Consider the following 11,670-nt stretch of genomic DNA (forward strand, 5'->3'; position numbering starts at 1 on the left):
CTGTGGCTCCTGGCTCTCCTCCTCCTCCTCGATACCCTGGTCAGGGCCCTCTGCCCCAGGGTTGACAACCACCTGGGTGGCACGGACCGTCCTGCCCCCCAGAATGCGGTCCAGGGCATTGAAATAGGGGCAGCTTGGTGTGTGTGCCCCTGGTTGGGAGCCTGCCAAAGCTCTTTTATTTTCATCCACACCTGCTCCTGGGTGCGGATGTGGCCTTTGCTGGCCATGCTGGCAGCTATCCTGCCATAGACAGCCGCATTCTTCCATCTAGTGCGAGATCATGGACATTGGAGGATTCCCCCCAAACCTGAATGAGGTCCATGATCTCCGCACTGGACCAAGAAGGTGCCTGCCTTTTCTGGCCCCTGGCAGGCTCCTGGGAGCAGGCAGACTGCTCCTGGGGAGTGGTGGAGGGCTGGCTGCCGGTGGCTTGCTGGCTCATATTGGGGCCACTGGGTCAGGGACAGGACAGACTTTTGTTGGGCTGGCAGGCTTGGAGCTGACACAGGCACTGTGGCCAGACTCTACCCTTTTAAGGGCTCTGGGAAGTAGGGGAGGGAGAGTAGTTTTCTTGTTTGTGGCCAGAGTGGCCGGCAGGGCACCCTGGGAAGGGCTGGAGGCCCTCTATTTCGAAATAAGCATCTACACAGCACTTATTTCAAAATAGCCGTTATTCCTCGTGGAATGAGGTTTACCAATTTCGAAATAAGCCCTCTGCTATTTCGTATTAATTTCAAAATAGCGGTTGGCTTGTGTAAACACTAGTAAAGTTATTTCAAAATAATGGCTGTTATTTCAAAATAACTTTGCTGTGTAGACATACCCTTAATTTTTAAAACTGTTTGACAGTCTGAGTTTATACTAGTTATGATAGAGCTAGCATGTTAAATTATAGGGTGTAGCTACGGTGCTATGAGCAGCAGGAGGGACTAGTGCTGCAAGTATATACCTAGCATCCTGGATGGCTATATGCTAGGGATGTTAAATTTAGTTTAATCAACTAATTGACTAGTGACTAGTTGATAAGCAGGGGAGCCACAGTAGTGTTAGCTCCCGGGACCAGAGGCTAACCCTGCTACAGCTCTGCCTTTTAAATGTATTAAATATATTAAGGCGCAGCATCTGGGACTGGACACGAGCCAGGTCCTCGCTACCCCCTGCCTCCTCTGCCCCTCGCTGAGACAGTGCTGGGGGAACCGGCTTTTAAGAGGCAGCAAGGAGGGGAGGAATGACTAGTCGTGGGACTAGTTGACTATCCAATAAGCTTTTGCTTTTGGTTATCGGATAGTCGATTAGTCACTTATATCCCTAATATGTACTTGAGACAACTATCTTGTTGTGCCACCCTGACTAGACTTTATTTGTAGTGCTCTAGCAAAATCTACTTATTATGGACTTAGGGATTTTTAGGGAGTTAACACCCCTCACCACCATAGTTATCTCAACCTCAGTTTTACTGTAGACCACACCATAGCCTAACACAATGGTTATTTCATGATTGTTTTACACATACTTTGATGTGTAGGTGAATTGGTGTGCATGCTACTTGCAAAGTCCTTTTCTTTCTCACAGTCCTTACCTTTTATATTCCTTCACAGACCGTGAAAAGGATGCTGAATAAAGTACTTGAAAAGCTGGATGAAGACCAAGTCCAAATGCCTGATTATGCCCTAAAATCAGCAGGTATTATTATTTGCAATTAGAATCAGGGTTTTCATTGTGCTGTACACTGTACAAATATATAGGAAGACAGAGTCCCTGCCTCAAAGAGCTTACCATTTGAGACATGATGTACAAGTGAATGTCACTTTTTGTAGGAGGGAAGTGGCAGAGAGGAAAAGGGTCATAATATAATAAAATTATGCATTTACATAGTCTGTCAATGTTCCAAGCCTTTTTTAAAATTATTTCTTATTTTTATATTGTTTTCATTAATCACTGTCTGTTTTCAACTTTTATTACCCATTGCCTATTATCAGTTTTGAATATTTTAATTAGCCATGGCATGTTACTATTGAGAGGAACAAAATAAGTGAGAGACCAGTACTGTTGTTAGAAATCAGTCAAAAACCTGTATTTGTTCTGATCAAAGTATAGTAAGAGCTAATATTCTTATGATTTACCATTGGGGAAAGCTGTACCAACATTCCTTCATGCCCGTTTAACAAGAATATATGAAAGTAAGCATATGCGGGAGAGAGAGCTATGAGAATTATGGCTGGTGTATGTTGATTGGGTCACATAAAAGAGTTGTTTAATAATGAATTTCTTTTTGAGGGTCACGTGCATGTTCAATATGAAATAGTCACGCACATAAATTATAATTGTATTACAGAGGGTTCGTTCCATACATGTTAGGAGTTAAGCATCCAACACCTGGTGTTGGTCATTAAATATTCTCTGTATTATTCATCATATATATAGTAGCCCAGTGTCTGTGAGTCTGTAACGCTGAAACACTGGCTGTTCACTCTGGACGGCGCTGTTGCCTGAAATGCTGGCTGTTCCCTCTGGGCGGCCCGTGCTGCATGGAGAGTGAGGGGCCCAAACAGCCACTTGTGCCGCTTGCTCCCCTGCGGCGGCCCAGCTGAACGGTGCAGAAGTCAGCCGAGCGCCACGGCGGAAGGCGAAGGGGGGCAGGGCGGTGACGTGTGGCGTGACAGTGGCTCCAGGCCCTGCCCCCTGGCCGTGAATGTCACCACCCCTCCCCCCTTCGCCTCCCGCCGTGGCGCTCGGATGACTTCTGCACTGCTCAGCCAGGCCGCTGCGTGGGAGCAAGTGGCGCAAGCGACCATTTGGGCTCTACACCCCCCATGCAGCACGGGGAGTGCGGCGCCCAAATGGCCATTTGGGCTACGCGGTCCCCCAAGTAAGAGGCAGGACGGGGAGGAGAAGAGAAAGAGAGAGACAGAGAGAGAGGCAGAAGGCGGAGGAGAGCTGAGAGAGAGAGGGTGGGAGGCAGTCGGAGGAGGAGGGGAGAGAGAGAGAGACGGAGCGAGAGACCGGAGGCTCAGGAGAGAAGACTGACGTAGAGGAGAGACCTGAAAATCCCGTCTTATGACAGGCTAATTGGCTAGTTGTTAAGAATACCTGCTACATTAGAAAGGCAAAGTGGGTCCAACTTCTGTAGGTGAGAGAGAAAAGCTTTTGAGTTTACGTAGAGCTCTTCTTCGGGTTCATACAATGCTATATACGAGATATTATCTCATTAATATATTTTAATTTCAGGTGCCAGCATTATTCAGTCCAGGACTACCAGGAGCTACCGTCATAATGGAGGAAAATTTTTTTGGTTATCATTTCCAATGCTGGTTTTTGTAAAGTCTCCAGAAGTTATTCTTCAGGTAGAAACCAAAATAAAAACGTCTTGAGAGTTTCCTTTTCCCTTTCCTTTCTTCCTTTTGGGACTCCTTTTCCTACTACCATTCTCCATGTGTTTCCCTGTTCTTTTCTACGGTCTGAAAATCAGGGAGGGTTGGTTGGAAAAAGAAGGCAAGCTGTTTATCATGGCATTTTTACAGACAAATGCAGGTTGGCACCACAACAAAAATGAGGGAAAGAGAGGAATAAAAGTAATAGAGTTAAGAATTGGGACCTGAGAATAAACATGACTCATAAGTGCAGGGAGAAAGAGCGAATCATAATACAGTAAAAGTCCATTGGTCCGGCATCCAATGCTCCGGCACTCCTTATGGTCCGGCACCATCGGGAACCTGGAAGTGCTCGGGGCAGCTGGACAATTGGAGCTGCTCTGTACCCTGCTTCTCTGATTCAGCCGCTGCTGAAACTGACCAGCAGCTGAATCGGGGAGACGGAGACGGAGCAGCTGGGGTGCTGCCGGGTTGGTCCTGTAGTGCTGCCCGTCCGGGCTGCGGGACCAACCCGGCAGCACACCAGCTGCTCTTGGGGACACCTGAAGCAGAGCAGCCGGGGTGCTGCCATGTTGGTCCCGCAACGCCGAGGGGCAGCACTACGGGACCAACCCGCCAGCACCCCAGCTGCTCTGCCACAGGCGTCCCTGATTCACCTGCTGCTGAAACTGACCAGCAGCGGCTGAATCGGGGATGCCTGGGGCAGAGCCGGACTATCAGAAGGGGGGGCTATGAGGGGTCTCGGGTGGCATCCCCCCCACCCCACCCCAAACCCCTCATAGCCCCCCCTTCTGATAGTCTGGCATATTTGATAATCCGGCACGCCCTGGGTCCTAAAGGTGCCAGATTATAGGAAGTTTACTGTAGTAGTGCTTTTATTAGCTTCTATGAGTGGTGCAGCCAATGTAATCAATCTAAATACATCATCATGGAACTAGTATTTATTCTTAGTATTAAACAATATATAATATTTAATTTTGATGAGATTTTATACATATGAACTTTATGATTATTTGAGAGTTTTTAAATCTCACTGGTGTGTTAAAAACTAGATTTGAAGATACCAAAAGAATCCCTGATTTCAGGAATTCCACTGATGTCAGTGGAATTATACCATTTACACTGTTAGCCACAGACTTGCCTAAACCAATCATTGTTTTGTGTTCTGGTTTTAGCCCAGTAATTACCCTGGGGACTGTTGGCCTTTCTCAGGAAATCAGGGTGAAACTCTCATCAAACTGGCTATGGAAATAATTCCAAGAGCAGTTACAATGGAGCACATTTCCAAGAAAATCTCCCCTACAGGAGAAATCTCCAGTGCTCCTAAGGACTTCGCTGTCTATGTGAGCATCTTCCTTGGCTTTTTATATAAGATTTTTAAGGGGAGGGGCAAGTATGGGGAAAATATAGGAAAAAAGCACGTTCTCGATATTTCCTTTACCTCTATAGCTCACTCCATGTTGTGGGAAGGGAGTAAGATATATATGTAGCTATCAGCACAATCCTTGTAATTCTATTTACTATTAAAAATGAGACACTCTCATTTCTGCACAACCTGCTGTGACAACATGCTACTTACAAGTAATATGGTGTAGAGGACTCTGCACAGGGCTGGGTACAGGTAATTCCAGATTTTTAATCCTTGTTTTGCCATTAACTCACTCAATGTCTTCATGTATTCATGGGGATAATACTTGTTTCCCTATCTCACAGGACTATTGTGACTATTAATTAACCAAAACAGAAAGAGGTAACTTGTAGGCCACTGCTATTGGGCTTCTTCTGGTGTTTGTAACTTTAGAGATGCATTTGAAATAAATATTTTTAATACATCTTGAGTTTATGAACATGAATTAAATATTTCATGTGTATACCATTAGTGTTTGGGTTTTTGGACATCCTGTGATACCACCAGCATGACCAAACATGGCTTTGGGAATGGATTGTGTTACAAGGATCCTTGTTTTACAGCTTTAGCTAACTACCGTGCTTCTGGGATATTGTGTCATGCTTTTTGTTGTGTCTGTATGAACTGAAAACACATTTAAATCTGTTGTAACTGGATGTCCACAACTTTGTTTCCTCTATGCCTATGTTTTTCTGCAGGGTCTGAAGGAGGAAGATGAGGAACAAGGAACTTTCTTAGGACAGTTCTTATATAACCATGAAGGAGATTTATTTCAGACATTCCAATTGAAGGTACATTAAGGTGTAGGGAAAGTGACTGAGATAGATGGATTCTATTGTTAGAACCAGGGAGTTGTTTGAGCTTCCCTATAGTTGTCATCTGGAGAGCAAGCCCTGGATGGAAAGGATTGTAATTTAGGACGTGTCTACACTGCAGGGCAAAAGTTGAATTAAAAGACTCAAATTCAGCTATGTCAGTTGTGTAGCTGAAGTCGGAGTGTCTTAACTCAGCTTTCGGTGCTGTCTACACAGCAGGAAGTCGAAGGAAGAATACTCTTCCTTCAACTTCCCTTACTCCTTGTGAAATGAGGGTGACAGAAGTCAGGGTAAGAAGTCCGCCATCTCGAAATTATTTTGAAATAACGGCTTGCTGTGTAGATGCGCACTTTGTTATTTCAAAATAACGCTGAGTGTAGACGTATCCCTAGTCCAGTTCTGTTAATGGTGGCTTTTAAACTAATCATTTTTCTGCAGCACTATTGCTGCTATGTTACCTGCAATGAATTTGGGTAATCTGCCCTTAAGCTTATACAAAGAAAACACATCAAATACCATTAGAATATTGGTCCATAAAATTAAACATTAACAACAATTGTCAAGAAATATTTTGTTACGGATTACTGAAAATAAATCTAGACTATGTAAGTGCTTGTCTGTATAGAAATTCTGTACACATACCTCATCTAGATATCAGTGGGATTTCTGCATGTATGTGGTGGAGTCTACCTCTAGAAAGAGAAGAGAACTTTTATAGAGTTACTTTGCTTACTGAAGCAGATTATCCCTTCTGTGTCCATGTATCTATAATTACTAACTTAAAGTACAGTTAGTAGAGGTGTAAACATCTTCATATCTTATGGATATGATTTCATGTGGTGGCAAAGAGTAAAGTGGTGAACAAGTCACCTGTGCATTATGCTAATTGTTAACCAGCAGCGAGAGATACATACAGTAAAAAAAAGAAATAGCTTTAATTTCTTTCCTTTTAGAATGAACTTCCTGAATTCATGCGGTATGTGAAACTGAAAGTGCTGAACAATTGGGGCCACCCGGAATACACCTGCATTTATAGATTCAGGGTACATGGAGATCTAAAAAATGCCCAGGAGTTCTTTCAACAGAGTCCAATACCTTAGGAACTCAAATGGAAATAACACCAGCAAACTAAAACTGAAATTCTTAAGATCACTCTGCTTCATCAATCAAGTGAAAAAGTGTCATAGAAGACAAAAATAGAAAAATAAAATAGCAACCAACAATATTTTTGGCAAAATTGTTTTTATTCTTCAAAAAGTTACTCTTTCTAGAGAAAAAGGTACACTGCATATGGTGAATAAATAGCATTTGTCTAATATTTCTGAAATAGCCAGAGGTAGGAAATTTGAATTAGAGCAAAGAGGTAATGAGATAGAACTATGTTGTATGGATTATCTTCTAATCTAAGTTTTTACAGAGAAAACGTAGTGTGTTTTTTTTCTTCTTCTTTAGAGATGGACTCTTTGTATTTCCTGTCAAAGCTTTCTCAATTGTTCCATGTGGTACTCCTCTTTATCCTCTGTTGACCCACAGTATGAATTAGGGGCTCTGAATTCATAGACTGTGATTTATCATGGACAGTTTCAACCGTCACCTACCCCTTAAGCTTTCAGTTCGTGTAAACTGCCCTACCTCTGATGACTTAACCATTAACAATTTACACCATCTGAAGATTGGCCTGTTGGATGCTATTTTTTTCCTGGTGCATTCCCAATCTCCTCTTTCATTTTAACATTATTTCAAAGGAAGTTAGGAGTCTAAGTACTGTTGAGCATCCAAGCCTGTATGTTCCTGTTGGTGGGAAGAGAAGCTTATACAGTAAAAACTCCATTGGTCTGGCATCCAGTGCTCCTACACTCCTGATGGTCCGGCACCATCAGGAACCCGGAAGTACTCTGGCTGCCAGACAATTGGATCTGCTCTGCGCCCGGTTTCCCTGATTCAGCCGCTGCTGAAACTGACCAGCAACTGAATAGAGGAAGCCGGGGGAAGAGCAGCTGGGGTGCTGCCGGGTTGGTCCCGTAGTGCTGCCCCTCGTGGCTGCGGGACCAACCTGGCAGCATCCCAGCTGCTCTGCCCCAGGTGTCCCCAAGGCAGCCGCTGCTGAAACTGGCCAGCGGATGATTCCAGGAAGCCTGCGGCAGAGCTGCTCTGCCCAGGGCTTCCTGGAATCAGCCGCTGGTCAGTTTCAGCAGCGGCTGAATCGGGGATGCCTGGGACAGAGCAGCTGGGGTGCTGCTGTGTTGGTCCCGCAGCGCCGAGGGGCGGCGCTACGGGACCAACACAGCAGCACCCCAGCTGCTCTGTCCCAGGCGTCCCCAAGAGTAGCTGTGGTGCTGCTGGGTTGGTCTCGCAGTGCTGAAGGGTGGTGCTACCGGACCTACCCAGCAGCACCCCAGCTGCTCTGCCCCAGGCGTCCCTGATTCAGCCGCTGCTGAAACTGACCAGCAGCGGCTGAATCGGGGACGCCTGGGGCAGAGCCGGACTATCGGAAGGGGTGGCTATGAGGGGTCTGGGGTGGCATCCCCCCTCTACCCCATCCCAGACCCCTCACAGCCCCCCCTTCCATAGTCCACGAGGAGTAACGGTAGTTTGGAATAGGAAGCCTAGTCCGAACTACCTAGTTCGTGCCGCGTGTAGCCGCGTGGCACGGAGTCCGAACTAGCGGACATTTAAAAATGGCGCCGCCCGGCAACTTGCAAATGAAGCCCGGGAAATTCAAATCCCGGGCTTCATTTGCAACTCTGGTTGACTACATTACCACCCTGGTTCGAACTAGGGTGGTAGTGTAGACATACCCTTAGTCTGTAACAGGAAACACTTAAAAAATAACAAATAGTCTAGCTGCACTTTAAAGACTAACAATGCATGTAGAATCTAGATGGTATGAGCTTTTGTAGGTACAACTCACTTCTTCAGATGACATATACATTATGATATATCCCTACCCTTTTATCTTCAGCTTCTCTCTGCCCTTAGTTTTTGATTTATTAGTTGATTTTATACAAATATCGGGCATTCACTCCTCTAAGATTTAATGCACTCTGAGACATGCCATTTTCTATTCCCAGAGGATTCATCCAATAATATTAATCAATAGCAATAGCATTTCAGCTTAGTTACTACCTATCTGTGACACTAGAGAGTAAGGGTACATCTACGCAGCACACTAAACTCGAAATAAGATACACAATTTGCGCTATGCAAATTGCGTATCTTATTTCAAAACTATTTCAAAATAGCTTATTTTGAAATTTGGCATATCTACATAGCGCCAGATTTCAAAATAACACGCTATTTTGAGCCATCTCTTATCCCTCGTGCAATGAAGTTTACCAGAATGGCGAAATAGCATACCTGGTATTTTGAAAAATATTTTGAAATACCAGGGGGCTTGCGTAGACACAAAGTAGTTATTTTGGGAGACCTCCGGTATCTCAAAATAGCCCTGCAGTATAGATGTACCCTTAGTTTCATGACAAGCTCAAGGAGGCACCTGTACCAATCTTTTTTTTTTTTTTTAATATATCTGCCATATGCGTTACTCCTGTATAATGTTTTCCAAAGTCCCTGACAGTTCTCAAAAATGCAGCCAATGACCATGAAACAACATTGTGATAGTTTGGCTAAGTTAGGTATTGCAAATTTGAAAGAATGTATGACACTGCGTTTTTCTCTATTTGAACAACCAGACTCCGTGGTTAGAAAGATTGCTTCCATGGCATACAAATAGCATCTGCAATGTTTTTCAGATCACTGTAACCCCAACCTGTAAAATGCAGAGCACAGCTCTTATTTACTTCAATAAGAGTTGAGCAAACTGAATACATCATGGAATTGGCCCCCTCGTGATTCAGTTATTAATCCCTGGAGTGTTGCAGCTCTTAGACTAAAGGCGTATTTACATCTAGCTTGTTTTACTAAAATAGCTATGGGGTTGTGCATAGAACAGCTGACAGAAACAAAATAAATAGATGTTGGTTTTGCAGGCATTTTGCCTCCTATTTATCATGTCTCTTGTTTAATTGTTTTCATTTTTCATAATTAAATACAGAAATACAATATTAAACCAATGTAAGCAGCATTAACCAAACAAAACGTAAGAAAGAATTTATTTTAATATACGTTACAATCATTAAAATATTTTAATAGAATCACAAAAGATAAAATAATAAAGAACGATAGCACTGGAAGATAATACTACATATAAATGCAAAATTCTTTTTAAAAAAAGAATAAAAAATAAGGAGAAAATCAGTTTTAGTCAAAGGACTTGCATACAGCACTAGTTACAGGGCATGTGTAGATAGACTTGAAGCACACTTTTGCTCTTCATTAATCCTGTGAAAGCTGCTGTGAGGCTCTGCATCCCTATGCAAATTTAGAACAGTCCAATGACTTTGGGGGAAGAGGGAGTTTTGAGCTTTGATGTTCCTGTCTCTCTGACAGTTCCATTTTAAGAGATCTGAGCTAGCTTGTTTCTTTAGAGTATCCAGACCCTTCCTGGTTCCTCTAACTCATTCATATGGGGAGAACACAACTTCATCAGGGGCAATTATTGCCGTTCTTATATTACACCCATTGCAGTGGTATCACTCACTATCTTTTATAGTAATTAGGGATGTCAGTGTGTACCCGTGTACATGGTTAACTGATGAGCCTGGGCTCATCGGTTAACCTTCACAGTAACATGCAGCCTCCCTGACCCACCGACTGCCTCTATATAGAGGCAACAGCATGGGATGGGGGAGGGAGATGGGGGTCAGTGCGCATGGGGAAGGGTACCAGCTTTTGTGGAGCCACCTGTAACCCACAGAGGCAGCAGCTGGGGGAGAGCAGGTGGAAGCCAGCTTGACTGCCCGCCCCCGCGCTACTGTCTCTGTATCAGAGGCAGCAGCGCATGCCGACTCCTGTGGAGCCGCTTGCCCACCCCCGATGCTGCTGCCTCTTATGAGCATTGATTGCCGCCTATCCCACCATCCTCTGCATGTAACTGCTGAAAATTTCAGCAGTTACACATTTACAAATATAAATGCATTTTAACATCCCTAATGATAATGCAGTGGGGGAGAACCATGGAGTCTACCCCAGAGAGTGGGCATTGGTGGCAAATTGATCTCTGGCTGCTGCTAAGGAAGATACTTGGGATCTGATTAGTGTTACATGGATGGGAACTCCAGAGAGGACTCAGGGTTGGAGCCTGGATTTGGCCTGAGATGCGTTGATTTATAACAGAGTTTGTCTCAGTATGTTCTACAAAGCATTTGCCCACGTGATTTAAGCACAAGCATGCAACTCATTGTCATTTCTGACAAGTGTTATATATTGTGTCTAGAAGAATGGCTATTAAAGCCTCATGGCTCTGCCTCCTCTGATGTATGATGTAAAACTGATATAGAGAGTTTCCACATGAGGTGAGTTGCTTAATTATGCTACTTGAAGATCCTACTGCTGGAAAATTCACACTATTGTCATTGTTTATCATGTAAAATTCCACAGCTCTTCCTCCACCCAACTTATAGGGTGAAGGATTTTTTCTCTCTCCTTCTATCTTGGTGTTATAATTATTTCACCTGTTACATGGCATCCTCTTTACACTCTGAACCACCTTCCCAGATAGCTATAGGGAGGAAGAGAATACAAGACCCCTGATAAGCTCCTTGAGGTAAGGACTGTCTTACTGTTCTGTGTGTAACACTTACCACAATGGAATCATAGTCCATGACTAGGATTCCTACATACAATGAATACAAATACATAATAACAGCATTTTCAACAGCAGCAAGCTTGGATCCTGTGCCTTTAAGCATGATTCCAAGAGTCAGCTCAGCATAATCCCTTTTGTACTCTAATGCTGGTTTTTTATTATTATTATGCAGAGACTGGTGGGCAACCTGTGACCCACGGGAAAGGGAAAAGGAAGAAAGAAACAGAAAGAAGAAGGAAGACCTGGAAGAAGAACAACTCACCTCCAAGACACAGCCTAAGATGAGGACTGCCAGGACTCTGCACAACTATGATGTGCAGTGCAACAACCAGGATCCAGATGAGCTTGACCTTGCATGGCCAACAGGAG

General features: G+C 44.0%; 1 protein-coding gene across 4 annotated transcripts in view; it reads left to right on the plus strand.

Moving 5' to 3' along the window:
• Positions 1–6,819, plus strand: part of SUN3 (Sad1 and UNC84 domain containing 3) — a 29,048-nt gene extending 22,229 nt beyond the window's left edge. For all 4 annotated transcript variants that reach the window (XM_075921691.2, XM_075921694.2, XM_075921692.2 and 1 more), the window contains 5 exons: positions 1,599–1,683; positions 3,229–3,344; positions 4,547–4,714; positions 5,478–5,570; positions 6,548–6,819. In XM_075921691.2, coding sequence (XP_075777806.2) covers positions 1,599–1,683; positions 3,229–3,344; positions 4,547–4,714; positions 5,478–5,570; positions 6,548–6,694 — 609 coding nt within the window. In that variant the 3' untranslated portion in view covers positions 6,695–6,819. The remainder of the gene's footprint in view (positions 1–1,598; positions 1,684–3,228; positions 3,345–4,546; positions 4,715–5,477; positions 5,571–6,547) is intronic.
• The last annotated feature ends 4,851 nt before the right edge of the window (positions 6,820–11,670 follow it).

This window comes from Pelodiscus sinensis, chromosome 2 (assembly GCF_052426305.1).
Source record: "Pelodiscus sinensis isolate ZL-2025 chromosome 2, ASM5242630v1, whole genome shotgun sequence".
NCBI lineage: Eukaryota > Metazoa > Chordata > Testudines > Trionychidae > Pelodiscus > Pelodiscus sinensis.